This window comes from Pangasianodon hypophthalmus, chromosome 14 (assembly GCF_027358585.1).
Source record: "Pangasianodon hypophthalmus isolate fPanHyp1 chromosome 14, fPanHyp1.pri, whole genome shotgun sequence".
NCBI classification, from domain to species: domain Eukaryota; kingdom Metazoa; phylum Chordata; class Actinopteri; order Siluriformes; family Pangasiidae; genus Pangasianodon; species Pangasianodon hypophthalmus.
In genome coordinates this window covers 23,532,925-23,560,036 of record NC_069723.1, presented here as the reverse complement: position 1 = coordinate 23,560,036, position 27,112 = coordinate 23,532,925, and the positions used below count along the sequence as shown (strand labels likewise).

Below are 27,112 nucleotides of genomic sequence, written 5' to 3'. Positions count from 1 at the left end.
GTCCTAATGGAATATGAATTTCTGACCCATTTTCAGATATTTTGCAGATTTCATCAGGTTCTTCTCCAGAATCTCCCTATACTTAACTCCATCTGTCCTCTCCCCAATCTTGACAAATTCCCCATCCCTGCAGATGAGAAGCATCCCCACAACATTATGCTTCCACTACCATGCTTCACAGTCAGAATGGGGTTGTTTTGGTCATGGGCAGTCATCACCGGGATCAAAAAATTTGTCTAATTGATGCCTATAAATCAGTTAAAGGTTATAAAAAAAAAGCAAAGTTCATAATTGCCACTGTCCAAAATGTAATTAAGAAACTGCAGTTGAAAGAAACTGTAGATGTCTGCAAGACTGCATGGAAGAGTCATCAGAAGGAAACCTTACTTGCCACTTTATCTCAAAAGTCAATGTCTGATGTATGCAAAGCAACATCTAGATAAGTCAGAGACATTTTGCTACAAACACCAAAGTTATGTTTTGGAGAAGTAAAGGGGAAGCATCTGATGAAAGGAACACCTTGTAAATTGTCAAGCAAGGGGGTGGCGCTATTTGTGTGTGTGGCAGCCAGTGGCATGAGATACATTGCACAGGTAGATGAAAGAATGGATTCCAGTAAATATCTGCAAATTCTGGAAGCAAATATGACAGTCAGTCTAGAAACTGAAGCTGAAAAGAGCTTCTACAACAGGACAATGATCCAAAACCAACCTAAATTCCACCATTAACTACTTCAAAAGGCTGAAGCTTTTATAATAGCCCTCCCAGTCCCCTGACTTAAACATTATACAAAATATGTTGGTAGATCTTAAACACGAAGCTTGGGCAAGATGGCCCAAGAACATCTCAGAGCTAGAAGCGTTCTACAAGGAAAAGTGGGTGAAAATTCCTAAAACTAGAATAGAAAGGCTCCTAGCTAGCAACAGAAAGTGTTTGCAAGCTGTGATATCTGCCGAAGGGGGTGTTACTAAGTACTGACTTCGTAGGGTGTCCAAACTTTTGCACATGCCACAATAACTTTTTTTTTTTTCCAAATATAAAGTAACATAAAGTAGTGCATTAACATTTGCAGACTTTTTTAACAGCTTTGTTTCAGGTTGTGTAAATCTAATCTAATCTATCTATCTATCTCTCTCTCTCTTTATATATATATATATATATATATATATATATATATATATATATATATATATATATATATATATATATATATAGAGAGAGAGAGAGAGAGAGAGAGAGAGAGAGAGAGAGAGAGAGAATATAAAATAATGAAATAAAAGTAAAATGACATTATAAATAGTAAAACAGAGAAGGTACACCAGTTCCACCCTGACTGGACCAGAGGAGGTACACCAATTCCCACTGATGACCATTGAGATGGTCCACCTCATCTCAGCAGCTGCGAGACTAGATTCAAGATTCAAGATTCAAAGCGTTTATTGTCATGTGCACAGTGAGGAAACCAAGTTTCCCTGAACAATGAAATTCTTCCTTTGCTGTCCACATTGGATGCCAAGATAACAGAACTATATAGAAATAAAGAATAAAAACAGACATACACATACATACAAATAAACATAATAAGTGTAGACTATGTTACAGAAGTAGAAATATAGATTATATATATAGAAATATAGACTATATACATCTGTATGTGTGAGTGTGCAATGTTGACTTGTGCATATGAGGTATACCTCTATGTGCAATATTGACTTATGTACAAAACAATACAATACAAATACAAAAACAAAAACAATAGTACAGTAAACAAAAACAATAGTACAGTACTACACTATAGACTACACTGACGCCCCGTCTAGTAAGCCACCTGGATGAGAACTCCCACACGGAGCCTGGGTCAACCTCACCCAGCTGAGATCCGGCACTGGCTGTACCCAGCAGTAACTCCATACGACTGGCACTGCCTCATCTGGCTCCGGTGCCTGTGGAGCTCCAGAGATCATCAGCGATACCATCCATGACTGCAGCATCTACAGACCCCCAAATGGTGCTGCTACATTGATGATGCTGGATGACGACACAACTGACTGGCTGTCAACGGACCTGCCAGTGTGAAGCTGATCATACAAACAAACGAGAGGAGGTACTTTCAATTACAGGCTAAATTAATATATATATTTTAATAACTGTGACTATAAAAATATAACATTTAAATTAACTTAAAATAATAATAATAATAATAAGAAGAAGAAGAAGAAGAAGAAGAAATACTAATAAGAAAGAAATAATAAGAATAAATACAAATATTGTCTCATATGCTTAGACAGATTATTAATAATTGATTATTAATGCATTTTTGATCATTAATTAAAATTCATGTTTTGTTTTAAAAATACATAGTTATATATTTCATGTTTGTGTTTTTGTTTTACATATTAATTCCTCCTTATTACGACATGATTTTTCTAATTTAATTGAAATATAATCAGTTATAAAAGCACACAATGTTCTAAATTGGATTTTACGTGTTTACGACCTTATTAACTTCACTATAGAGATTCTCACGTAGCTTTACGCGGAGTGGATCTGCGATTCACAAAGCCACACTACGTGGCTTTTCCTGCGTAAGCTGCTTAACGGAGCGCGAGGCTGCGTAAGAAAACTGGCGCTAGCAGCCGAGCAGCGACCGTCAGTGCGAAGAAAATGAAAATGGCTTCAAGAAATTGGGCGTTAAAAACGACACAAACGGGACTTGTTACAAACTTATAACGCACGATTTTAGGTAAAAAACTGTCTAATCTCTTCTTTAATGTTTACACCTGGTGGATAAGGTTCATAATTTAATCTCAGAATGATCTTTTTTTTGCATCGATCGGATTTAAGGAGTTGCCCGGTATTGAGGGCTAACTGACGTTACACTGCTAGCTTTATATTTTGCAAACAATTACAAGATTACGCGTGTGGAATGAAAACAGACGCTAATTTTTTCATTTGTTTAAAGTTTTGTTAATTTTTCGAATGTCTCCAGTTGCCATTTTTGCTCTCTGTATTGACTAGCTAGGCTTTTTCTTTTCCCTATCCGTATTCCGACAAACTCCGCCTTCTGAGACAGGATTGGCTAGTACTCTCCGGCGCTCTGCATTGTGATTGGATAGCCGTCTTAGGAATGGAGATACTAGCCAATCCCGTGGTAGGAGGCGGGTTTTGTGGAAAACGGGTGGCATAAAAAATGATGCTAGTTTGAACTTTGCTAGTTAACAAATCCGTGGGCCACATATGAATGCAAAGTGAATTTAGCTAATATTAACATTGAGTTTAAAAAATTAATTATAAAAAATTCAATGTTTGTTGGATTGACATGTGTACTTTTATTTGAAATACTGCTAATATTTTATTTATTTAATTGTAGAAAGCTGTTATTGTTTTGCTAGGTGCTTAGCTGCTAAAGCTGAGTCGAATAGCTTGCAGGGAGTTGGATTTATTCAATTGTTGGATTTTTTTTTTATTTGTTAACAATGTAAAGTTTTGAAAATAAGTAGTTCAACTCGTTGTAAAATATGAAATGGAGGCTAAATTCACAGTTGTTGTAGTTGTGTGTGTGTGTGTGTGTGTTTTGCTAACCGGCTCTCTGTGTAAACTAGCCTGCTAGCTAAACCTGTTATATAAGTTACCTCATTAAATTTAGATAATAATTTGACAAATATTTATAAATATCACTAGACAAACAAATTACATTCGATAATAAATCTTAAATAAGCATTCTGTTTGATATTTAGCTAACATTTTGAACTTTTCCTCATTCCTACATGTCTGTACATGTCCAGATTTTATTGTTGCACTTTATTATTATTATTATTATTATTATTATTATTATTTAATTTTTTTTTTAAATTTAATCTAATTTTTTTTTTAGATTTGTTTAATGAATAAACAAAGTTAATGGAAGACCTCTGGTTCAGGGGCTGCTTATCATTTTTGTTTGAGGAATTACAGCTTTCAAAATATCCACAATGAGGCCTAAATAACTAAATAACCTTAGAAAATTGGGTTTTTAAAAAGAATTAATTAATTAATTGAATGCTGCAAAGACTCATACTGATAATTATTGCTAATTGGACATTACAGACAATAGAAATTCTTTCTTTTAGCAGACCAAAGCTGATATTTGCGTATTACGACGATATGAACAATATCTTCTTGTCATATTTCGTGTTATAGAAAGTCGACTTTATTTTTAAAGATGAGTTTTAGTACTTTTACTTCACTAGACAGTAGCCCGCGTGTTGTGATTTTAGTTTCTCTGGTAACGGGAAAGCTAATTTCAACAAATCCACATGAATTCAGAAGCCAGTCTCATGTGGCTTTAAAACGTACCTGGTGCTCAATAACACACCCAAATGCAAGGGTGCCAATACTTTCATCTTTTGTGAAAATTGAGAGATGTCTGAGAGCTGATTTTATCACATGATCTTAAAAACACAACAAACCAAAGAACTTTTCTGTGAAGTTTTTCTGTGGCTTTATCGCAAAAGGTGCAGTAGGTAGGGTGGGTTATATACCCTATGTAGGGAGCATGCGCAGTGAATAGGAAGCCGTACTGAACAAGCTGAAAATGTTTTGTTGTTGCATTTTAACATCATTTGCTTTTTGTATTTTTTTTTATGTTTTTTGCTTTTTTTTTTTTAAAAAAAAACCTTTACATCATTTGGATCGCTCTAGTAGGCGGTCCTATCTTTAGTTGGCTGCCAGTTGCCATGGTTTCACAGGTATCACCAGGGTAGCGTGATATCCATACAAGTACTGCACAATACATCGAAATTATCGAAATATCGCAAATGGAAATATCGCAAGGGCTCGGGATAACTGAATGATATTAATACTTCAAAAAGTCAGAGTTTTAGGGTGACACAAATAGCAGAGGATGCTTTCTTTCCCTCAAAAGGACATGAAACGTATGTTAGTTACGTCATTTTCAGTTAAAAATTTTTTTTTTTCTTCATTATCATGCAGCCGTACGTACAAGTTAACTACAGAATAACTTCCCACCGAAAATCAGATTCTGGATGGAAATTATTTGTGTATAAAATGGATTCATGTCCATCAGTGCATCACCGTCTGCAGTATCACACTGAGCCTAAATCAGCGTTTTGCTTTTCATGATTTACACGATTTCATGTGTTTGAGTGGCCTGGAATAGAATTACAGAAACACTACGCTTGAACCAAAACAGTGTCATAGTTGAGGGGAAAAAAAGAGAAATGTTGACTGAGCTTGACATGAGAACGAATGGAACCTGCTAGAAAAACAAAAAGAACTGAACAGGTATTCATTTTACCATCCAGTCACCTGATTGTGTCTCTTGTGCTGGTTTTGTGCAATTTCAGCAGTCTTTTAAAATTAAAATCTTGTCTATGTTCAGTAACACACTGTGTGATAACGTGTTCTTGAGGTCAGATGATACGACGAAGATCCTGTAAGTATATAAAGAAAATTACTACATGCTGCTTGTGTCTTTAATAAGATCTGGAAATCAGCTGGTGCAGAAAACAGGATTTTTTCTGTCCATTAGTGTATTTTTGCACGTTTCTGCATCGCCGCTATCGCATTTGTAGCTGTCCCGTGAGATTGGCGTCGCCTTACGCCGTCCTCCTCTTGGTGGATTTTAGACGAGCGTTGTAGCAGCGCTCACACTCTGAGGTCTTAATCAGATGTTTCTCACACTGATGGCCTGAGTCTTTGATCGCAGTGGCACTCAGTAGATCAGACGCTGATAATCTGAGCGTGTCCTGTATCCTATCGTATATCATATGCGTATCATATGCTTTCTGAGACCTCAAATCTCAAAACATTGTTTTTTTACGATTTTTTACGTGACAGAATAATCAAGCTGAAATTCGTAAAGCAGTAAAGTGAGTTGATGTTGTAGAAGTACAACTGTTTCTATGATCCTACTGTTTGTATAATTTCAGAAAAGTGTACCGTGATGTATCAGAAAATCACTGTATCTGTAACCGATATGATATCGTGATCAAATGTGCAACAGTGGCTAGACTTTTAAAATAAAGTTGGTTAGCCTTTCCTAAAGTTTAGCACAAGCCAGGTCAGGCATGCTATTTTTCATAAAGCTTTGATTTCCTGCAGCAGGTTTGATTTATAAATGTCAGGAAGCTTTTTGGTAATGAGCAGCGATCACTGAATCGCGACCTCGCCTCAGTCTCCTGATCGAGATCGTTCCTCGCTGCCATTTCGGGAATGAAGTGTTTGTGCTGAGCAAACACAAAATGAATATCCTGCTCATGGAGAAGGCTTTGATTGCAGTTTCTGCTTTATTGCGTTTTTATTATCACTGCGCTGTATTTTTATGCTTACATCAGAGAGACGTGAACAGATTAAGGAACTTGAGCAGACTGCTGTACTTTTAAAGGGCAGACTCCTTCAGGAGTGACACCACAGCGCTGTTGAAGTCTGGATTCTGATTGGTCAGAAGGTGTTGATTCATTTTCTATAGCAGCAGCTCTGACAGTCGTGCAGCACAGCTCATTCACAGGGACGTGTACAGCAGACGCTCCACGTACACAGATTAAAAACGCGTGTAATCGTTAGTATGGTGAAGTTTTCTGTAAGGAGACGTTTATGTAACATTTATGGAAGGAGTCTCCAGCGTCAGCGCTTTGTAACAGTCAGAGGTAAAGCTGTAACTTTATGTTTTCTGACCTCTTCAGGACAGAGGAGTTTACACTTTGTGGTTTCTCAGTAACATGACAAGCTGCGTTTTTTTTTTCTTTTCTTTTCAAGAGAGAGAAAAAGAGAGGCTGGTGAGAGAACGAGTTTAACGCTGTTATAACGTAAGTGAGAAACAGGAAAGGACTTGTTTCTTTGATGTGTCACAGTTTTAAATGTAACTATAAATGGAAAGAGCATGATGTATCATTCTACAATAAATAAAAAATGTAATTATTGAGAAATTGCTGAATAAGGGGAATAAAGCGCTTCAGAATGTGCTGTTAGAGGAAAATAATCAACTTCGTGTTCACACCCGTGTTCATGTTGATTGTTTTACTATAGCAGCATGACACGGAGCTCGCTCTTCTGCGTCCTGTTAGTTCCGTTTAAATATGAAGGGTTTTAAAGATGTATCATTTAAGCTAAAGCGCTTATCATGTGGAGGGAGAAAGTCTGATTTGTCTTCTGTAAATATGAATCGAGCTTGACTATGACCTCTTAAATTAGTGCAAAATATATTGTACAGGAGAGTTTAGACTTTTAGTGAAGCGGGGTGTAAATGTTGTTTTTTTTGTTTTTTTTTTATAGAACGAACCAAACATAAACTTCCCACCAGGTTGTTTGTAACACTGATGTTATAATAAAAGGCAGTCGCTTGTAAATTAGCGTCACATCGTGTACTAGTGAACATCTCACAAATAGCCGAGTTGTTATTTTAAGGTACAATAAATCATTTAGGATTCAGCAGGTCATAGATCTCCTCATGTTTAGTCACTGACACGACTCTCCAACACCTTGGTTTTCTCACTAATCTCCGAGAGCTGTGATCTGATTGGTCGACAGGTTTAAAAAAAAAAAAAAAAAAAAAAAGCGTTTGACGTCCCTCTGAGCGTTTTTCCGTTGTGACCAAAAAGCAGCAATTTTTAAAAGCACCCATGTTTCGTAGGACTACATGTAGGACATGCTCTGGAGGTTGAGATGAAACTCGGCCTGTGAAAGAGGCTTAACTCTGTTTTCTCTTACAGATGCTCGTAAACCATCTGCTGGCTCTAAAGCCGAGGAATGAGCGACGCAGTTTCACCGAATCACCAGGAGGGGGCGATGAGGATGGGACCCTCGACCGGGCCGCGTCTCAAATCCAGTAGCTAGGATCGTATCCCGGGGGGGGAAAAGATGCTGCTTTGAAACTTGGGAAATCCTCCGTTTCGAACTGGATGATTATCTTTCGTGAAACGCACACATACAGCTGATTAAAGACAGTCGCTCTTGAAGGATTTCTCTTCATACCCCGTATCTTCCTCTCCTTCATCCCTCCTCCTCCCCCCACCCTTCCCCCCCCGCCCCCTGTTGTGCTTGACGTTTTGGCGGCTGTGTGGTTTGTATGGCAGCGGAGTAACCGTGGAGAGGCCGGGGTATCACAAGCTTATGGATTTTGATAAGAGAGGAGGAGGAGGAGGTGGAGGTGGAGGGAAAGGGGAAGCGGAAGAAGGGAAGAAGATGTCTAAGACCGGAGGGAGCAGGTCCAGTCACACCGGTCGCACTTCGGCGCCCAATTCCGGCGTGCTCATGGTCGGACCAAACTTCCGCGTGGGGAAGAAGATCGGCTGCGGGAATTTCGGTGAACTTCGGCTGGGGAAGAATCTCTACACCAACGAATACGTAGCCATAAAACTGGTAAGAAACGTTTGAAACGTGTACTACGACGTTTTTCGTAGGGATGCATCAGTACTGGTTTTTCAGTTTACGATACTGAAACCGAAACGACTGAACGACTTTAATCAGTTATTAATCAAATTATTAATTAGTTATTAATCAAATCAGGGACTTTTTAGATCAGAGAACTTTTTAAATTAGCTCTGTTCATGTTTCTACGTTTTCCCCGAGTTAAATAGTGGTGATGAAATGCACAAAAGTGTGTGTTTCATGCACTTAGGCTGTTAGACTCGTTCTTCATAACGCTAGCACATTGATTTTAAAAGACGAGCTACATTAGTTAGCTACATTAGTTAGCTTGGATCGAGTAAGATTTCAGCGGGGAAGAGTGGGATTTATTTTACTTGGGAAAAGCGAATACGTTCAGCTGTAAATAACGTACGTTTGCCTCGGAATCCTTCTTTGTAGAAGAGCAACAGGAACAACAAGAACAACGTACTGGCTAAGAGCTGTCACTTTCACTCGCCTAGCGTCGTCTGTAGACATTTTTTTTCTCGCCTAGTCGGCGTTTGCTGCTAGTAAAGAGCTCCTTGTGCTGAGTTTTATGTTTAATGTGTTTTATCACGGGTATTATACAAAGAAGCTGTAGTTCCTCCTCTTGATATTTTCACAGAGTGCAGTTTACAGTCTGCTCAACTTTGATCACCGAATTATTCGGGAAATCGTCCAGATCGCTGTCATTTCCCATCGTCTGATCATCAGAGCCGCAACATATGCTGGTCACGTAGTATCAGAGTTTAGTATCGGAAGATTTTATACGAGTAAATGAGCGCAGTATTGGACCGGTACCGGTAACGATGCATCCTGAATTTCTGAAAAGACTGTTACTCGAGATTAGAGCTGGGTGATATGATGATATAATATCAGTAGCGTGATAAATTATATCACAATATTTTTTGCTCCTGGGATATCATGATATTTTTTTTTACTAGATTTCAATTTTTTTTTTTTTTTAATATTTACAAACTGACTGGAAGCTGTGGATTTGATGGTAGAATTCTGTGCTTAATCTTTAAATTATTTTAAATGAAATTGTCATATTTTAAAGTTAATATAAATACAAATGAAGTATTTAAAAACCGCTGAATTAGCTATTGGATAAGAGCAGCTTTTTACTGTGATGCATATCAAGTAGAAACGTCTTTATTTCTAGAGTGTCTCATGCTTTTCGTTAGAGCTCGGCGATATGACTATATAATATCGATATTGTGATAAATTATGTCACGATTCTCTTTTCTGAGATATTGTTGATATCGTGATTTCTTTGTAACTTTTTTATTTTTTAATAATTACAAACTATTGGAAATGAATGGAAGCAGTTGATTTGATGTTTTTTTTTTTATATAGATTTATTTTTATTTTTTCACGGTTAAAATTTAACAAATGTATCATCGAACCTGGTTCTTATTTTTTTTTTACAGTTTTAATGCAGCCCTACTGTTTTGCTGGCAGTTTGTTAGCTAAATTATACACCATGAAACATATTGTGTATCATAGAAACGTCCTTAAGAGTCGTGATGTGATGTTTTTGCCACGCCTACTTTTATCACTGACGATAGCTGTGACTTCAAATAATGAATAAAGAAGGAAACATGTTTTCTACAGTATCATGTACGTGTATAGCGTCATCTAAACCCTTCACTTGTATTTTTTTTTGCTTGTTTGTTTGATGCTGCTGCTAAGACGAGTTAAAAACATATCTCTTGGTTTATTTCTGTTTAAAATGATTGCTTCATGCCAACACACACTATTTATTTTAATTCTTTTATTCACAGTCATCGGTAATATAAGAGAATATATAAAGCTGTTTAAATGACCGTGATACGTCTCCAGTGAAGACGTGGACATGTTTAACGCTCTTTTCCCCCCCGAACAGGAGCCGATCAAATCCCGAGCGCCGCAGCTCCATCTGGAGTACCGGTTCTACAAACAGCTCGGGAACTCGGGTGAGTTAGTGCCGATTTCTCTCAACATGAACTGTAACAAAAGCCCCTTTCTGAAGAGCTCACTGTACTGGCTCTGTTTCCTCACTTCAGCCTGATCGCCGGCGTGATTAAAGATTAAACAGCCTCGACGTGTTTACACTTTTCATTTAATCACTCTGAATTATAATAATAATAATAATAATCATAATAATCATAATCATAATGACCAAACCAACACTCTCTATTGAGTTATATTTATATTTTATATATATATCTTTCTTTCTAGCTTTCTTTTCTTCCACGCTTTCTTTCTCACTTTTTTTGCTTTCTTGCATTCTTCTTTTTTCTTTTTTTCATTCTTGCTTTTCTTTCTAGCTTTCTTTTTCTTCCATTCTTTCTTTTTCTTTCGTTCTAGCTTTCTTTTTCTTTCTTCTCTCTCGCTTACTTTTTTGGTTCTTGCTTTCCTTTCTAGATTTATTTTTCTTCCATTCTCGTTTTCTTGCTTCCTTTTTTCTGTCTTTTCTTCCATTCATTATTTTTCATTCTTGCTTTATTTCTTGCTTTTCTTTCTTTTTTTTTTTTTTTTTTTTTTTGTTCTTGCTTGCTTTGTAGCTTTCTTTTCCTCCATGCTTTCTTTATTTCTTTCATTCTAGCTTTCTTTCTTACTTTTTTGCTTTCTTGCGTTCTTCTTTTTTCTTTTTTCCTTCTTGCTTTTCTTTCTAGCTTTCTTTCTTCTGTTCTTTCTTTTTCTTTTGTTCTAGCTTTCTTAATTTTTTTGCTTTCTTGCATTCTTTCTTGCTTACGTTTTGCATTCTTGCTTTTCTTTCTACATTTCTTCCATTCTGTTTATTTCCTTCTTTCTTGCTTCCTTACATTCTTGCTTTCTTTTTTCTTTTCTTCCATTGATTATTTCTTTCATTCTTGCTTCATTTCTTGCTTTTCTTTCTTCTTTGTTTGCTTTCTTGCTTTTTGTTCTGTTGCATCCTTTATTGATTTCTTCCCTTTTTCTTTTCCTTTCTTTTCTATTTTCTAGTTTGCTTTTTTGCTTTCTTTCTCTTTCTTTTTCTTTTTCTTGTGTTATTTCTATCAAGCATTATCTTTCTTATCCTTTACTAATTTCCTCAATTTCTGTTTTTCTCCTGCTTTCCTTTTTTTTTTTTAACACTAACTGAGTAACTCAGTTCAATGAAAAGAACACAAATCGATAGAAGAAGAAACTATGGGGCTGTTTCTTTAGGATGTGGCTGTTTTCTCTCTCGCTCTGTCTCTGTGGAATTGTGTGTGTTGATGTAGAAGAGAGATTTGGGGCAGTTTCGTGCTCTAAACACATTCTCCACATCCTCCTCCTCTGTGCGCTGTGTTAATCAGTGCGCGGTTCTCGCGTGTTGTGTCTGCTGTCTTCGTCCTACGCTTGGTGTGATAAGACCGGAGACAGATTACAGCTCATGCCTGGAGCAGACTGACGGAAATGTGTGGGGTTTCTGATCAGACAGACATGAAACAAACACAGCACCGTCTGTCTGTAGACCAGGCGTGTAGGGATAGCGGCAAGTTCATCATCATCGTAATGTTTCACACATGCTCTGATTAAAGCCGGCCCTTACGATTGCTGGTCAAAATGTCTACTCTGTAATGCAGAGTCGGCGTTTTGCGCCGTGACGTCTAGTGTGTTTTTTTTGTTTGTTTTTTGGTGTTTTGTTTTTCCTCCATTTTATGATGTAATGCCGAGTCAGTATTTTATTTTATTTTTTTAAATGTTACTCTGAGTAAGAATTTTGTGTCATTTATTCCTTATTAATTGTGACATTAATGTCATTATTATTTCCTGTGTATATGCATCTTCTTGACGTAGCTATAAAAAAAAACTGCGTTCGTGTCTTCACTGTGCTGTCTAACCGAGTGTGTGTGTGTGTGTGTGTGTGTGTGTGTGTGTGTGTGTGTGTGTTTAGAGGGTGTCCCTCAGGTGTACTATTTTGGTCCATGTGGGAAATACAACGCCATGGTGCTGGAGCTGTTGGGGCCGAGTCTAGAGGATCTGTTTGACCTGTGTGACCGAACCTTCTCCCTCAAGACTGTGCTCATGATCGCTATTCAGCTGGTGAGCCTGCAACATCACACACACACACACACACACACACACACACACACACACACACACACACCCATCACCAGCGACATCATCCGCAATGCGTCAGAAGATTCATTAACATGACTCTTCATTACTATGTAGCATAACGTCATGTCATATACAGTAAATATTAAAGATGCTTTATTGCTCTGCCCGTTTATGTAAATGTTTAGCTAACATCTGCTGTGTTCAAAATTTTTCTTGAAGATAACACGGATGGAGTTCGTTCACACCCGCAGTCTGATCTACAGGGACGTGAAGCCGGAGAACTTCCTCGTGGGCCGACCGGGCAGCAAACGGCAACACACCATCCACATCATCGACTTCGGCCTGGCCAAAGAGTACATCGACCCCGAGACCAAAAAACACATCCCGTACCGGGAACACAAGAGTCTGACGGGCACGGCGCGCTACATGAGCATCAACACACACCTGGGCAAAGGTACGGAGAAGCTAAATATACAAACTCTGTGGTAAACAGCATGCTGTACAAAACACACAGCATAGCAGAGCCACCGTTTCAGCCTTTAATTCGTCTGTACGAAAGAAATTCCTCATACGTTTTACCTTTCAGGTCTCAGTAAGTCACTGATCACTACGTTTGTTGCTTTAAACTGACTTGTTTTACAAATCAACAATTTTAAACGCAGATTATCCAATCATCAGCGTTAGCTTACGAGCATCAGACACACCACAGCATTCATTCATTCGTATGTTCATGTATACGTCTCGATGTTCTCTCCTGCAGAGCAGAGCAGGCGGGACGACTTGGAGGCCCTCGGTCACATGTTCATGTATTTCCTGCGAGGCAGTCTGCCCTGGCAAGGCCTGAAGGTACTGTGATGACTCAAAATAAATTCGTACATACACACGGCACTGTTTTATGCAACCATGCAGCCTGTAGTTTAAAGACAACGTGATCAGGAAAGTCGAATCGTTTTTCTTCGACGTATTTCTGAGTGAAATGACATATTTGTGGGCGGGACGTTGGCTTTATCCATCGGGATTTGTTTGGTTTATGAAAAGTGGAAAGAAATTAGTGCAGATGAATCGTGAACAATCTGAAAGTGATCACAATCAAAATCTACACAATGTTTTGTAATAAAAACTGTAAATTGTAATTGTAATATATTTTCCTTGCTGTGTTTCTAAATAGCGGGGAATTTTTCCTGACCAGTGGTTTTGTTTTTTGTGGGGTTTTTTTCCCCGCTAACTGATTTTATTGAATTAATGTCACTTTGCTGTATCTCAACCACCAGCTACTCCAAGAACGTCGGGTGACCTTGTTTAAAAAAAAAAAAAAGCAAAGGATTGTTTGTCATTTTGCGCTGTTTTGCTTGTAGGGGTTTTTTTTTTTTTTAATTTCTCGTCTCACAGTCAGGTATAAAAACAGTGTGACATTTGAGACTGTTAATGAGAATCTGATTATCTTTCTATCTCTCTATTTTTCTCTCTCTCCTTCTTTCTTCTACTGTCTCACACTCTTATCTTCAACTTTGCATTCTTTTAGGCCGACACGCTGAAAGAGCGCTATCAGAAAATAGGAGACACCAAAAGAGCGACTCCTATTGAAGTGCTTTGTGAGAGCTTCCCAGGTTTGTCCAATCACCCAGAGATGATAACGTGGCTAACGATGGTGGAAATGTTCATTCAGGACCAGTTTATATTAACAGTTAGCACAGGACGCCTTTCTTTTTTTTTTTTCTTTATTAGCCATGTGTTGATCTTAAAGAGCAAATCCAGTGACCTGCTCTTTTCCCGTTGTCACCTGTTACGCAAGTAGAAGTTATAGATTTACTCACGGAATTAAAAGTCCATTCAAGCATTAAATAAAGATTACAGTTTTTATTTTTTTTCCATACTTTTTATCCATTTATAGTTATATTTACTGTTGTGGAATATCAGCGAAACAGTTCCAGTTCTCGCTTATGTTATAGCAGCTATAAACAGTAATTCCCTCACCAGCCTCTCTTTTTTCCCTCTCTCTCTCTCGACATTAATCTCGACATTAGACAGAAAAAAAACAGCTTGTAAACTCCTCTGTCCTGAAGATGTTGGAAAACTTCTAATAAGTTACAGCTTTACCTCTGACTGTTACAAAGCGCTGACACTGAAGACTCCTTCCATAAAAATGTTACATAAAGGTCTCCTCACCGTATCAGTGATTACACAGGTTTTTTTTAATCTGATTATGTGAGTATGAATGAGCTGTTGCTATGGAAACGATAACAAGCGCATGGAGAACATGAGTGTTGTATTTGCTTGCATACGATATGCTGATGATATTAAGAGTTATGAAAATACTGTGAATATTATTCCATTCAGATGTAACTACAAGGACATGACACTCACGGCTCATTTAAAGGCAGCAGAGTCTTTTTCATCGATGCCTTTGACACATCCCTAATGCACAGTTATTCATTTATTAATAATAAACTCGCTGTGTCCTGCAGAAGAGATGGCCACGTACCTGCGCTACGTCAGGAGACTGGACTTCTTTGAGAAACCGGATTATGACTACTTACGCAAACTCTTCACAGACCTCTTCGACAGAAACGGCTACATCTTCGACTACGAGTATGACTGGGTCGGCAAAACTCTGGTACGGCCTGCAGGAGAACTTCATCATGTCATAAACAAACCCGAAACAGTCAAGCTTTGCTAAAGTATATTCGCTTGGTCTTTTTACCTAAGGCAGTTACCATGTATTCTGGATCGAGACACGATTTTTGCCAAAAAAATACAATTCGAAAAATACAATAATGCCATCTTTTGAAATTGTAAAACGCTGTATATTTATCATCTATCACTAGTCACTTATGTTTTTTCTGTGATGTTTGTTCAGCCGACTCCAATAGGACCCATTCCTACTGACACACCGCTCCAGTCCAGCAGCAGAGATAAAGCACAGCAGCAGACCAAAAACCAGGTGAACACACACACACACACACACACACACACACACACACACACCCTCCTCACTACTGTACGCGCTCAAATAAGTGCCGGTTAAGAATGTCTCTACTGTCGGCGTCACCTATTATCAGGAAAACGTGGATACTTTTAGATGATCAGTTCTAGAAATATTGGCACCCTCAGTACAGATGGTTAAAAGCTTATGGAAAAAAAATGTCTGTGTTTAAATGAGCTTAACCTCGTACTGAAAATATGAGTGAGATCTAGCTTTTAATTGGGGGGAAAGAAAATAAAACACTAAGTCCAGGAAAGACGACCTCTCATTCCTCGCTCTGTCTCTGGATTTAATTGTTTTATTTCCTTTTGTTTGTTTGTTTTTTTTTAGTTATCTGTACAAGGATGTCCAAAGATACTTTTGAACAATAATCATAATATATTTTTATCTTCATTTTCACCACCGGCTTGTGTGTGTTTTTTTTTTTTTTTTTTAAATGACTGATTAATACCATGAAACTGTAAAACCATGATCTTTTTCACCTAGATTATTGTAATGTAAAAATTTCAAACCTCAACACACCAACTCATCATGAATTATAGCAGAAGACTCAGTGTTGTTATTTAGGGGTCACAATAAAGGTGAAGCATCATTTTGTTATACTATCTACCCATGTTTAAGTTTTTTTTGTCCCTTTGTCTTTACAAAGGGTGCCAATACTTCTAGAGCTGACTATACTTCCAAATATTCTGTATTAAATTTTTTTATTTTAGCGCAGATTATACACACACTGATATTCACAAAGTAGTTTTAGTTTCTGAAATATCTTCTCCGAATATAAAAGCTCACAGTAGGATCAGTGAGGCGACCAATCAAAATGAAGATAGGATCGCTGGCATCAGGACTTCGTACGTAAAAAGTTGTGAAGTTCCAGCTACATAAAATTCCTTCCTTACAAAAGTGCGGATAAGCGACTAACACTAACGAACCTTTTAATGCTTAAACATTACTGATTAGTTTAAGGCTGTAAGTTAGACATCAGTTTAAAGTGGTTATGTCGGGTTTCGTAGTGGTGCATCACTACAACATTCACATTTTTGACTCTGAATAGATGAGACGTCTGCTTTGATTTTGAAGCTGAGAATAAATGCAAAAGAAAGCAACGAAAAGATAATGTTTAAACAGGCCAGAGATGGTAGAGGAAATTAAAAAAATAAATAAATACAACTACAAAAGTCTGAAAACCCTTTCCTTTCTTGATGAGCTGCCTTCAGCTAAATAATTTGCATGGATGAATAGGATTGGTCGCAACAGAGGATCTGCTACAGCTTGTGTTTTAAAAAAAAAAAAAAAGACTACCAATTTTATTTTATTTTATTTATTTATTTTTTTAAATAAGTTAATTGGTTCTGCTCCAGTATTTTCTACATTCTGGGTTCGAGCTGCATCCGGACAGAGCCTGGTTGGCTCGAGCACAAGTCAGTATGTGGCTTTGTGCTGAAGCTACAATGATACACTCACTGTCCACTTTAATAGGAACACCTGTGCACCTGCTCATCTGCTCATTTATGCAGTTATCCAATCAGTCCATCATGTGGCAGAAGCACAGTGAGTGAAATTATGCAGGTACAGGTCAAGAGCTTCAGTTAATGTTCACATCAAACATCAGAATGAGACAGAAGTGTGAAATCTGGGACTTCAGTTAATGCTGAAAATCCCAGGAGATCAGCCGTTTCTAAAATACTCAAACCCGCCCGTCTGGTACCAGCAACCATGCCACGGTTAACGTCACAGAGATCACACTTCTTCCTCATCCTGATGTTTGATGTGAACATTGATGTTAACTGAAGCTCTTGACCTTTATCTGCATGATTTTATGCACTGTGCTGCTGCCACGTGATTGGCTGATTAGATAACTGCATAAACGAGTAGGTTTACAGGTGTTCCTATTAAAGTGGACAGTGAGTGTGTATATATAATATGTATGTTAGAGAAGCACTGTACAGGGAAAAGACCTGGCCAAAAAAAAAAGACTTTAATCGATGTGAGAAATGATGGTGGAGACGACGCTGATTTGATCAGACAAAAGAATCCTTTTAGTCCCTGGTTATAGACGTGCCAACACGGAAAGTTTAGCCGGAGCGTTGAAGATTTTTCACCCGTTGCTATGGCGAGAACATGTTTGCGTCAGTGTTGCTTGATGCACATCTGGGAACAAAAACCGTTACATTCTCTGCAAAGTAACACCTGCAGGAAGCCGACTATATCTAGCAGTATCATGTGATTGGTTATACTATCTGGATGTGAGTGGGGGTTAACTGTACGGTTTTACTTTTAAAAAGCAAGTACCTTTGAACCTTTACTTTATACTGTACTGATGTTCAAAGCTACAAATATCTATAAAGTCAGCTGATTAACAGTAAATGTAAGTGTTCAGTCTGTAAAACCTGTATGAAGATTATACTCTCGTTTAAGCTGTATACGCTCAGGGTTGTTTTTTTGTGTTAAAATTCATTTTTTTCTCTCCGCCTGCTAGGATTTTCTTATTAGCACTGTTGGCACCTCTGTGGCAATTTGGTAATTTATAAACTAAATTTTATCATTTTAATTTTTTAATTTCATAAATTTATACAGTATTTTGGGGGATTTTTCCCCCCATTTTCTCTCCAGTTTGGTCTTGGCCAGTTCCCACCCTCTAAGTCTCCCCTGTCACACAACATCAACCAACCAGGGAGTGTGAAGGCTAGCACGTGCTTCCTCCGGGACGCTAACATGAAGCCAACCTTTGCATTTTATTCAAACTGTGTAAGATGATCGGAGGAAAGCGCAAGACGCCTGTGATTGGCTGGTGTCGCTCTGATTGACAGGGAAGAGAGTGTATGCCCCTCCTATCTTTATTTCACGGACAACATTTTCAGCGATCTCCTGAGTGGCACAACAGAAAAGCTCAATTTTAGGTTTTCATATAAAACCCTGAGTTCCTGGCCTCCAGTTTAGCTGAGTTTTCTTTTTCTTTTTTTATTTTTTAATTGTATATTATTATGAATTTTGTTCTCGGCTTTGCATTAGAACCCAACTCCCGACTCGAACATTGTTTTTGTTTTGATTGGTCACCTAACTAAACTAGCCAAGATCGTTTAAAGGAAATGAGCGAGAGAGAGAAATTAGAGCGAGAGAGAGAAATATTCACACTATGTTCTCATATGTGTAAAGTTTACAAAGAGTCTTAGCAGGTCACCACACACCTCTCTGCATGTCGAGCTCTTTTCTTTTTCTCTTCTTCCTCCTTTCTCTGTCATCTGTTAGCTAGAGCACTCTGCTTCTGCATGGGAAATGTTCCTCTTTCTAGGTTTTTTTATTTGTTTTGTTTTTTCTTTTACACCCTCGCATCACCGACCACATGACCCCCCCTTCCCCTCCCCCAGTCTCCCGAACCCAAAGGAAGTGAATCCCAGCCGACTCCTGTGACCAACAGGGAGCTCCTGGGCTCGCATCTCACCGCTGATAGGCTGGGGGGCTCTGTGCAGGTACTGGGAAGGGTGTGTGTGTGTGTATGTATGTATGTATGTATGTATGTACATGTACATATGTGCGGCTGTGTGTGTGTGTGTGAGTGCGCTGCTTTGCTTAGCATCTTTCTCTATCTCACACACTTTCTCTCTGTATGTCGCTGTTCCTCTATGGCTCTTATAAAGTATTTTTCCATCTAAAAGAAAATGTAAATATTTGTGCTCATGCACTTGTACTCATACAAAATTCTCCAATACTCTCATGACAGCGATAAGGACGTATTTCATGATTCATGGGCGGTTAAGGCTCTGGGTTACTGATCAGGAGGTCGGGGTTGAAGCTCCAGCACCACCAAGCTGCCACTGTTGGGCCCTTGAGCAAGGCCCTTAACCCTCTCTGCTCCAGGGGCGCTGTATCATGGCTGACCCTATGCTCTGACCCCAACTTCTTAACAAGCTGGGATGTGCGAAGAAAAGAATTTCACTGTGCTGTAATGTATATGTGACAAATAAAGGCCTCCTCTTCGTCTACAATTAATCATAGCAATCAAAGCAAAGCAGACTATAAACTGCATTCGGTACAAAGATCAAGAGGTGGAACTACAGCTTCTTCCTACAATACAAGTGATAAAAACGTCTTAAACATAAACTCACCACGAAGAGTTCATTCGGCAAACACTGGCTAGGTGAGAGAAAATATCTACAGATAGCACTAAATAACAGCTACTTCCCAGTACGTGGTTCCTGTTGATCAGCCGCTGGTCATCGATAACGAGGGATTCAGATGCAACGAAACAGAAGCGCTTTTCTGAAGTGAATCAAAACCCGCTCTTCTCCACTGCAACCCTGCACGATCCAAGGTAACGTAAATGTAGCTAGCTAATTTCATTTAAAATCAGCTCACTAACATTATAAAGAACGAGTCTAGTATTCTAAGTAAATGATTCTTTACATAAAATGTAAAATAAAATGAACATAAAATGTTCAGTGACATTCCTGGTTGATTAATACTAAGTTGATTAATAAGTAGGTTACTCATTTCGGTATCGGTACTGATGAGTACCAGAAAACAATGTACTCGTACTCGGGCTGAAAATATTGTATCGATGCATCTCTAGTACAAAACTGTACTAATGTACTTTGTAGTACTTTATTTGTGATACTTACACGTAGCTACCTAATAGCACTTTTCCACCAAACAACCCGATTCTGGTTTAAAAAAAAATCCAAAACCAGAAGTATCTGGTGGATTGTATACGTGGGAATAAAGTAGAATACGTTTTTCTGGAGGTTAATGAGGTCTCGGGTGGTGACTACTGATAGTTACAATTACTAAAATACTACGGTCCACTAGATAATACTCAAAATTAAAAAAAAATTTAAATAAACCTTTACTTATAAATTTTTTTTGGTAGGAGCTGCACAATTTAACATCAGACTACACTGGTACAAGTCATTGCTCAGAAATTATTATTAGCTAGCTGTTAGGTAGCTGAGTGTAATTGACCCTTGCATAGGTTATTTTCTACTCTCTGATATTAAGTAGCATGTCCTGTAAGCCCCGCCCCCTTACCCTAAACTCACATTAGTGACGTTTCAGCTGCTGCTTTCGTTCCAACTTCGTTTTTCCTACTTGAAGAATGCGCTGACGTGGCGTCCTTGCTTTCTGTCATGGAGAATGTTTCGAGTTCATTAGTGTGAAATAAAATCTATTAATATTTGTTCAACGTATCTAACATTAGCAACCAGCAAGTTATCTATGTTTATTAGGGATGCCACCGAAACGGTTTGTTGGAAAATGGTGAAAAAATAAAGATTTTGACCAAAAAAAAAATTAATTGGTCTACAATGAATAGTCAAATCTAACATGTTACAACTAATTTTAACGGTAATGAAAATTAGAACGCTCCTTGTGCATATATACAGAGTTTTATATTAACCAACTAAAACAGATGAGTGTCATCTCTCCTTCCCCAACTCCATGTCTTTTACACACTTTCAGGAAAAAAAAAAAAACAGTGCTGTTATAGTTTTAACTGTAAATCTATTAAAAAAATCTGAGCGCGAGTTTGTTTTACTTGCAGTACCCACACCTAGACTCCTAGACTGGAGTATAAATAAAATGAAATCACATGCTGGAATGGAAACTCTCTCTCTCTCACACACACACACGCACACAGACTTCCTCCCTTCTCTTTCTGCTTCCTCTTTTCTGTGTGTGTGTGTGTGTGTGTTTGTGTGTGTGTGTGTGTGTGGTGATTATTTTTTCCTGCTGTGTTTCCTCTCCCTCACTTCTCTCTAAGGATCCACTTTTACTTTTAGTGATCTGGTGACCTCACCGTAACCCCGCGCTCACACCAGCAGCGACGCAACATGACAAAGCGCCAGCAAGTCGATGGTTTTCACAGAGAGCTACTGATTTCTGGTGACGAGGCAAACTGGACATGTGATGCGCAATGGGCGTGGCTAGCAGCGTAAATAAAAAGCTGTTTAGCGAAGTTTATAGTTATGCAAATGAGAAGCGAAGCGATTTGGCAGCTACCAATAGGAACGAGGGACAGTTATGTGCTTCTTTTTCCCCCGACTGTGAAACATTAACGTTTTCTCCCCACATACTTGTTCCTAATCATCGTTCCTGACCTGGGTGATGAGCTCGAAGTGTTTCATTTACACAGACTGAAGAGTGCCAGTGTTTCACTAATATATTCTACAAAATAAAACCCTATACGCCTGCCACACAAGAATCGTGAACGGTTGCTTTAGTTTCTCAGATTCATTTTATACACAAAAATTTTTCCCTCTAGAATTTTTTATTATTAAAGGAAGAGCGGCTGATCTGTAAGTTAAATGCCGAGTGCCACCAGTGAAACCATGGCGACTGACAGGAAACTGACGATCGGACCGCACTCTAGACGGAAAATCGCTGCCGATGTGAACGCAGTGTTAATCCTTGATTTAATTAATGAATTAATTCCTGTTTGAATTGTCAGATTGTAATGCGAGTTTTACGCAGGGCATTGCAGGGTTACAAATATATTCAAAAAACATCATTGTATGAATGTGTATTTTAATTTATTAGTAGCAGTAGTAACCCTAGTACACTTGTTTTGTCCACATTCCTAGATTCATAGTCGTTTAGAGCACAGGATTGTACGCTAAAGCCCTATTCGGATTGGATTAGTTTATCAGAGGGATGTTTTTTTAACCCGTCTCCTTGGTGATAAAACTCTTGAAGTAAAATGACCACAGGAGGAGAGAGTTTCTAGCAGTTTGTATTTTCTGCAAACCTGGATGTTTGCATCACGTGGTCACATGATCACACTCCGTTCACAACATTGTTTCCAAGTGATCGAAGAAGCTCTGGAGCAGAGACGAGGCGCGCACTGCAGCTTGTTTCAGTTTGGGACGAATCAAAGTTCCAGGAACTTTGAACACAATTCATTATCTCACAGTATCAGAAAACATCCTCTTTTCGTTTCACGGTTCAGGAAGTGTTTAATATCTGGGAGAGGGTCACTTTGAGCTACAGGACTAAATACTGCAAGTAGCAGAAGTCAAACATCTTTTTTTCCCAGTCACACTAGCAAGTGACAAGTCGTTTGTCTCATTTATAATTTATAGTCTCTTATTGATGTTAATTAAATTAAATAATCAGTATGAAAATTAGCTACGTACGTACACTCACCAGAGGCACCAGCGATCTCTGCTACTTCTTTCCAAGCTTTATTTTTCTATGTAATGTTTCTGTACAGAGGTTAGATATGACAGGATAAGACGAAACCACCCTTATAGTTACAGTAAATGGAAACTAGCTGCTAATTGAAGAAACGTCAGACGGCACCCAGTGTAGGACTGGTCCGAGGAATCATTCGACACGATCTCACTTCAAATGCGGCTCTGTGTCGCTTTGTCGCTTGCTAGTATGAGTGTAGGGATAAGATGGACATTTTCTTCTAGGTGTAAAAGAGTGATTAAGGTCATTACCGAGAGGGGCAATGGTGGCTGGACGGTTAAGGCTCTGGGTTACTGATTGGAAGGTCGGGGTTCAAGCCCCAGCACTGTCAAGCTGCTGCTATTGGGCACTTGAGCAAGGCCCTTAACCACATCTGCTGACCCTGCACTCTGACCCCAGCTTCCTAGTAAGCTGGGATATGTGAAAAACCTCATTTCATTGGCTCTGCACTTAATCTACAGCAGGGGGCGCTGAAGTACAGTTTAAAATCCAGCCCAGAGTAAAGGAAACTAAAACTGACTGCCACATTAAGGCTCATTATACAGAGTGAATGGGAGGGTTCATTTTGTACTGTACTGTCTGGTAATAATAAATGTGTCTCAGAGCTCTACACAGAAGTGCACACTTGTGTAAAGGCTCATTGCATCATCTTTTTTTTTTTGTTTGTTTGTTTTTCACTTGTGAACTTTCAGGTCATGAGTTCTACCAACGGCGAGGTGAACACAGACGATCCCACAGCGGGTCATTCGAACGCTCCCATCACTGCTCCTGCTGAGGTCGAGGTCGCCGACGATACGAAGTAAGCACACACATGCGCTCCTACATCCTAGACCTCAGATACAAGTTCTGCTGAAGTAACATACAGATCTGGAAGAAAAGAAGCCACACATACATACACACACACACACACGTCCAGTGGAACGTTACACATCTTTAGAAATGATTAGAGTCTCTTAAAGAGTTTCTTTTTTTTTCATGAGTGCGGCACAAAACAGAGATAGAGAGGTTCATGAACAGGGGCATTTAAAGTTTACAAAGTTTTCTGCGGGTCGAGAGTCAGTACGAGGTCCAAACGAGTAAGAGGGGTGTGCGTGTGTGCGTGTGTGTGTGTGCGTGTGTGCGTGTGTGCGTGCGTGTGTGTGGCTTCTTTTCTTCCTGGTCTGTATGTTGCTTCAGCAGAACTTGTATCTGACTAAAAAGAGGTAATAGGAAGACCACAACACTGATAGATATGATTTAATATTGATATTTAGAAAAGAAAGAAAGAAAGAAATGAGGAAACAGAAGGAGAGGATCAAAGAATGAAAGCAAAGGAAAGGGAGGTGGAAAGAGAAAGAAAGAACTAAAGAGAGGAGGGAAGAAAGGAAAGGAGGAGAGAGAGAGAGAAAGGGAGGAAGGAAGAAAGAAAGAAAGAAAGAAAAAAGAGGAGGGGAGAGAACAAGAGGAAGAAAGACAGGGAGGAAGGAAGAAAGAAGGAAAAGAGGAGGAAAGGAAGCAAGCAAGAAAGAAAGAAATGTATGAATAAGTGGCTGAATAATATTTTGATCCTTGAGGAAAAGAAAAAGTTTAAATTTATTGTGGTGTAATAATTTTACTTTATTCAAATAATTCAAAAATTTTAAAACTCATGAATAATAGCATTGTTTGTAACATCATCTTCATCGCACACTTTTTTTATTCCTCTTTCACCACAGCAAACTGCCAGCAGTTACAATTTATTAATTTATTAATGAATGACACGACATACTTTTTATTCGTTTATAGTTACATTTAATGTTTTGGAACATCTATACGCTATAACAGCTATAAACAGTCGTTCCCTCAATTTTCTCTCTGTTGACATTAATAATAAGAAAAAAAACACAGCTTGTCATGTTACTGAGAAACCACAAAGCGTTAAACTCCTCTGTCCTGAAGATGTCAGAAAACATAAAGTTACAGCTTTACCTCTGACTGACGCTGGAGACTCCTTCCAGAAACCTTAAACAAACGTCTCCTTACAGAAAACTTCACCTTATCCACGATTACGCACTACTTTTTTTTTTTTTTTTTTTTCTTTTTTCTTTTTTCCTTTTTTCTTTTTTCTTTTTTTCCCCCTATAAATATGTGGAGCATCTGCCTCACACGTCCCTGTGAATGAGCTGTTGCTATAGAAACGATAACGTATAAGAACGAGCGCATTAACACAAACCTGAGAGCTGCTGTTCTAGAAAACTAATCAACACCTTCTGACTTCTTTCAGGTGCTGTTGCTTTTTTAAGCGGAGGAAGAGGAAAGGCCTGCAGCGGCACAAGTGAAGAGCTGAAAGGTGGAGAGGGAGAAACGGAAAAGAGAGAGAGAGAGAGAACTGGAGTGTGGAGCGCTCCTTAATCGTGTGTGTGTGTGTGTGTGTGTGTGTGTGTGTGTGTGTGTGTGTGTGTGTGCGCGCATGCGCGATACTCTTCAGATCTGAAGAGTTTGAACTGCCACCTGCTTTATAAGGAAACGAAGAGTATAGAGGAGTTACGTAAAAGAGGAGTTACGTAAAAGAGGAGTTACGTAAAAGAGGAGTTACGTAAAAGAGGAGTTACGTATGTTTGTACGAACGTCTGAGACCCGGAGAAAGACTGACAGAGCGAGACGTGATCGTGCGACATGTGCGTGTGTGTGTGCGTGCGTGTGTGCGCGTGTGTGTGTGTGTGTGTGTGCGCGCGTGTGTGTGATGACCGTGAACGCAGATGGATGGTTTAATCCTGTATTTTAGATCACATTATCAGAGGACTTAAAGCAAATGTTTAAACGATGAGTGTTTAATTTTATGGGATCAAAGTAAGAAACTGGGGGGAAAAGACTACAGACTGTGATGCTCCGAGTCGGGAAACGTCAGGAAACGTCAGGAAACGTCAGGAAACGCAAACCAGAATCGCTCTGCTTCTGTAAATTGTCTGTTCTTTTTTTTTTTTTTTTTTAATGTAATTTAAAATGAAGTTGTTTTGGAGCTCTGCTATCCCTGAGTTGAACCGTTTTATTTGTGTTGTAGTGTTTTTTTCTTTTCTCTCTGTGTTCATTTCTTCTCTTTGTGTTAATTTTGTGTTATAATTTTTTTTCCTGTCAACATAGATGATGTAGCACAGTGGCTGTACTCAGGTACTGTGGAAGACGGAGAGAAAGACACGCCCTGCGTCTCAATACTGTTTTTAACACACACACACAAACACACACACACACAGGCTTTCTAACCCACTTCCCCTGACCATGTTTTGATTTTTCAACAGGAACACACTCAGTTTTCTCAACAGGAAGAACAGCATAGCTGAAATGAGTTTCTTAGCAAGTTGTACAGTTCTTTTTTTTTTTTTTTTTTTTTTTTTTTTTTTTTTTTTTTTAAAACACGCACATACACAGTCATGTCTGCTTCATAATGTGCCAGCTAGCAAAATGAATGAAGATGCAGTGAAAATTCATGTATATCGATGGTGTTGTTTACAGAGGTTCAACGAGGAAGTGCATTTTTCTGTCCTGTATCTTGAGATACACAAGTTGTTTTATCAGGATAACAAAAGCAGCTTAAGTTCCAAATAGATTCATAAGGATAAAGAGTAGCTGTCCAGCTAACCGTATCCAGCTATCCAGCTACCTTTATCAGGCTATAAGCTTCTCATTAGTTTATCCTACAACTTCAACCCAAATAGATGCGTAAGGTTAAAACGTAGCTACCCATCAAACTGCATCCAACTAACTTCATCCTGATTACTTTATCCAGCTAACTTTCTCTAGATGCGAAAGGCTACAGGGTAGCTAAGTTTATCCAGCCTTCACCCAGCTAACTGCGAACTAACTTTATATATCTGTCAGTTTCTCATTAGTTTATTCTCCAACTACAACCAAATATATACGCAAGTTTAAAGGGTAGCTTTCTGGCTAACCTCATCCAGCTAAGCTTATCCAGATAACTTCATCCAGCTACCTCTCCCATCTAACTTTCAAATATACTTTCATGGCTTAACCAAAATCCAGCTATCCTTATCCAGCTAACTTCATACAGCTAATTTTATCCAGCTAACTATTTCATCCAGCTACAATGAAACAGATACATAAGGCTAAAGGATAGCTATCTAGCTAACTTTTTCCAGTTAATTTTACCCAGCTAACTTTATCTGACTAATTTGTCAAACTTTATCCGACTAATTTATATTTAGCTAACTTTATCTACTTATCCAGCTATCAGTTTCTCAGTCGTTTAACCTACAACTACATGATATGCTGTTATCGCAAAAGCAAAGTTAATGAAATATTGATTTTATCGGTTGATATTTTCAAAGTTATGTCTTTAGATGTCCTCGGCTAATTGTTTAGTTCATTATTTCAGTAAAACCAACTTGACTTGAGATCATAAACAATAAGTCGTGAGATAACAGGACAGAAATAATAACACTAATCCTGCTTTCACACCAGCAAGCAACAAGTCGATGATATCGCTCTTGTGGGCGTGGCCTGTCCAGCTAATTCCAGGTTCCAGTATGAAACGGT

At 38.5% G+C, this 27,112-nt stretch overlaps 1 protein-coding gene across 5 annotated transcripts; it reads left to right on the top strand.

Annotated features, from left to right (window-relative positions):
- The first annotated feature begins 2,593 nt into the window (after positions 1–2,593).
- On the top strand, positions 2,594–25,954 carry LOC113539260 (casein kinase I). Of its 5 annotated transcripts, none has more exons than XM_026934932.3 (12): positions 2,594–2,743; positions 7,710–8,358; positions 10,274–10,343; positions 12,272–12,420; positions 12,658–12,892; positions 13,199–13,284; positions 13,961–14,045; positions 14,904–15,052; positions 15,296–15,379; positions 18,787–18,888; positions 23,296–23,402; positions 24,846–25,954. In XM_026934932.3, the coding sequence occupies exons 2-12, from the start codon at positions 8,110–8,112 to the stop codon at positions 24,898–24,900; spliced, it is 1,371 nt and encodes a 456-aa protein (XP_026790733.1). In that variant the 5' UTR covers positions 2,594–2,743; positions 7,710–8,109; the 3' UTR covers positions 24,901–25,954. The 5 variants fall into 5 exon arrangements, with proteins under 5 accessions (XP_026790733.1, XP_026790734.1, XP_034166611.1 ...); XM_053239800.1 differs by lacking the exon at positions 2,594–2,743 and adding an exon at positions 6,787–6,806; XM_026934933.3 differs by lacking the exon at positions 18,787–18,888.
- Positions 25,955–27,112: the final 1,158 nt, after the last annotated feature.

Coding starts and splice junctions, on each gene's coding strand:
- LOC113539260 (XM_026934932.3), top strand. CDS start 8,110: ATGGATTTTGATAAGAGAGGAGGAGGAGGAGGTGGAGGTGGAGGGAAA. Junction 8,359..10,273: donor AATACGTAGCCATAAAACTG/GTAAGAAACGTT, acceptor CCCCCCGAACAG/GAGCCGATCAAATCCCGAGC. Junction 13,285..13,960: donor TGCCCTGGCAAGGCCTGAAG/GTACTGTGATGA, acceptor GCATTCTTTTAG/GCCGACACGCTGAAAGAGCG.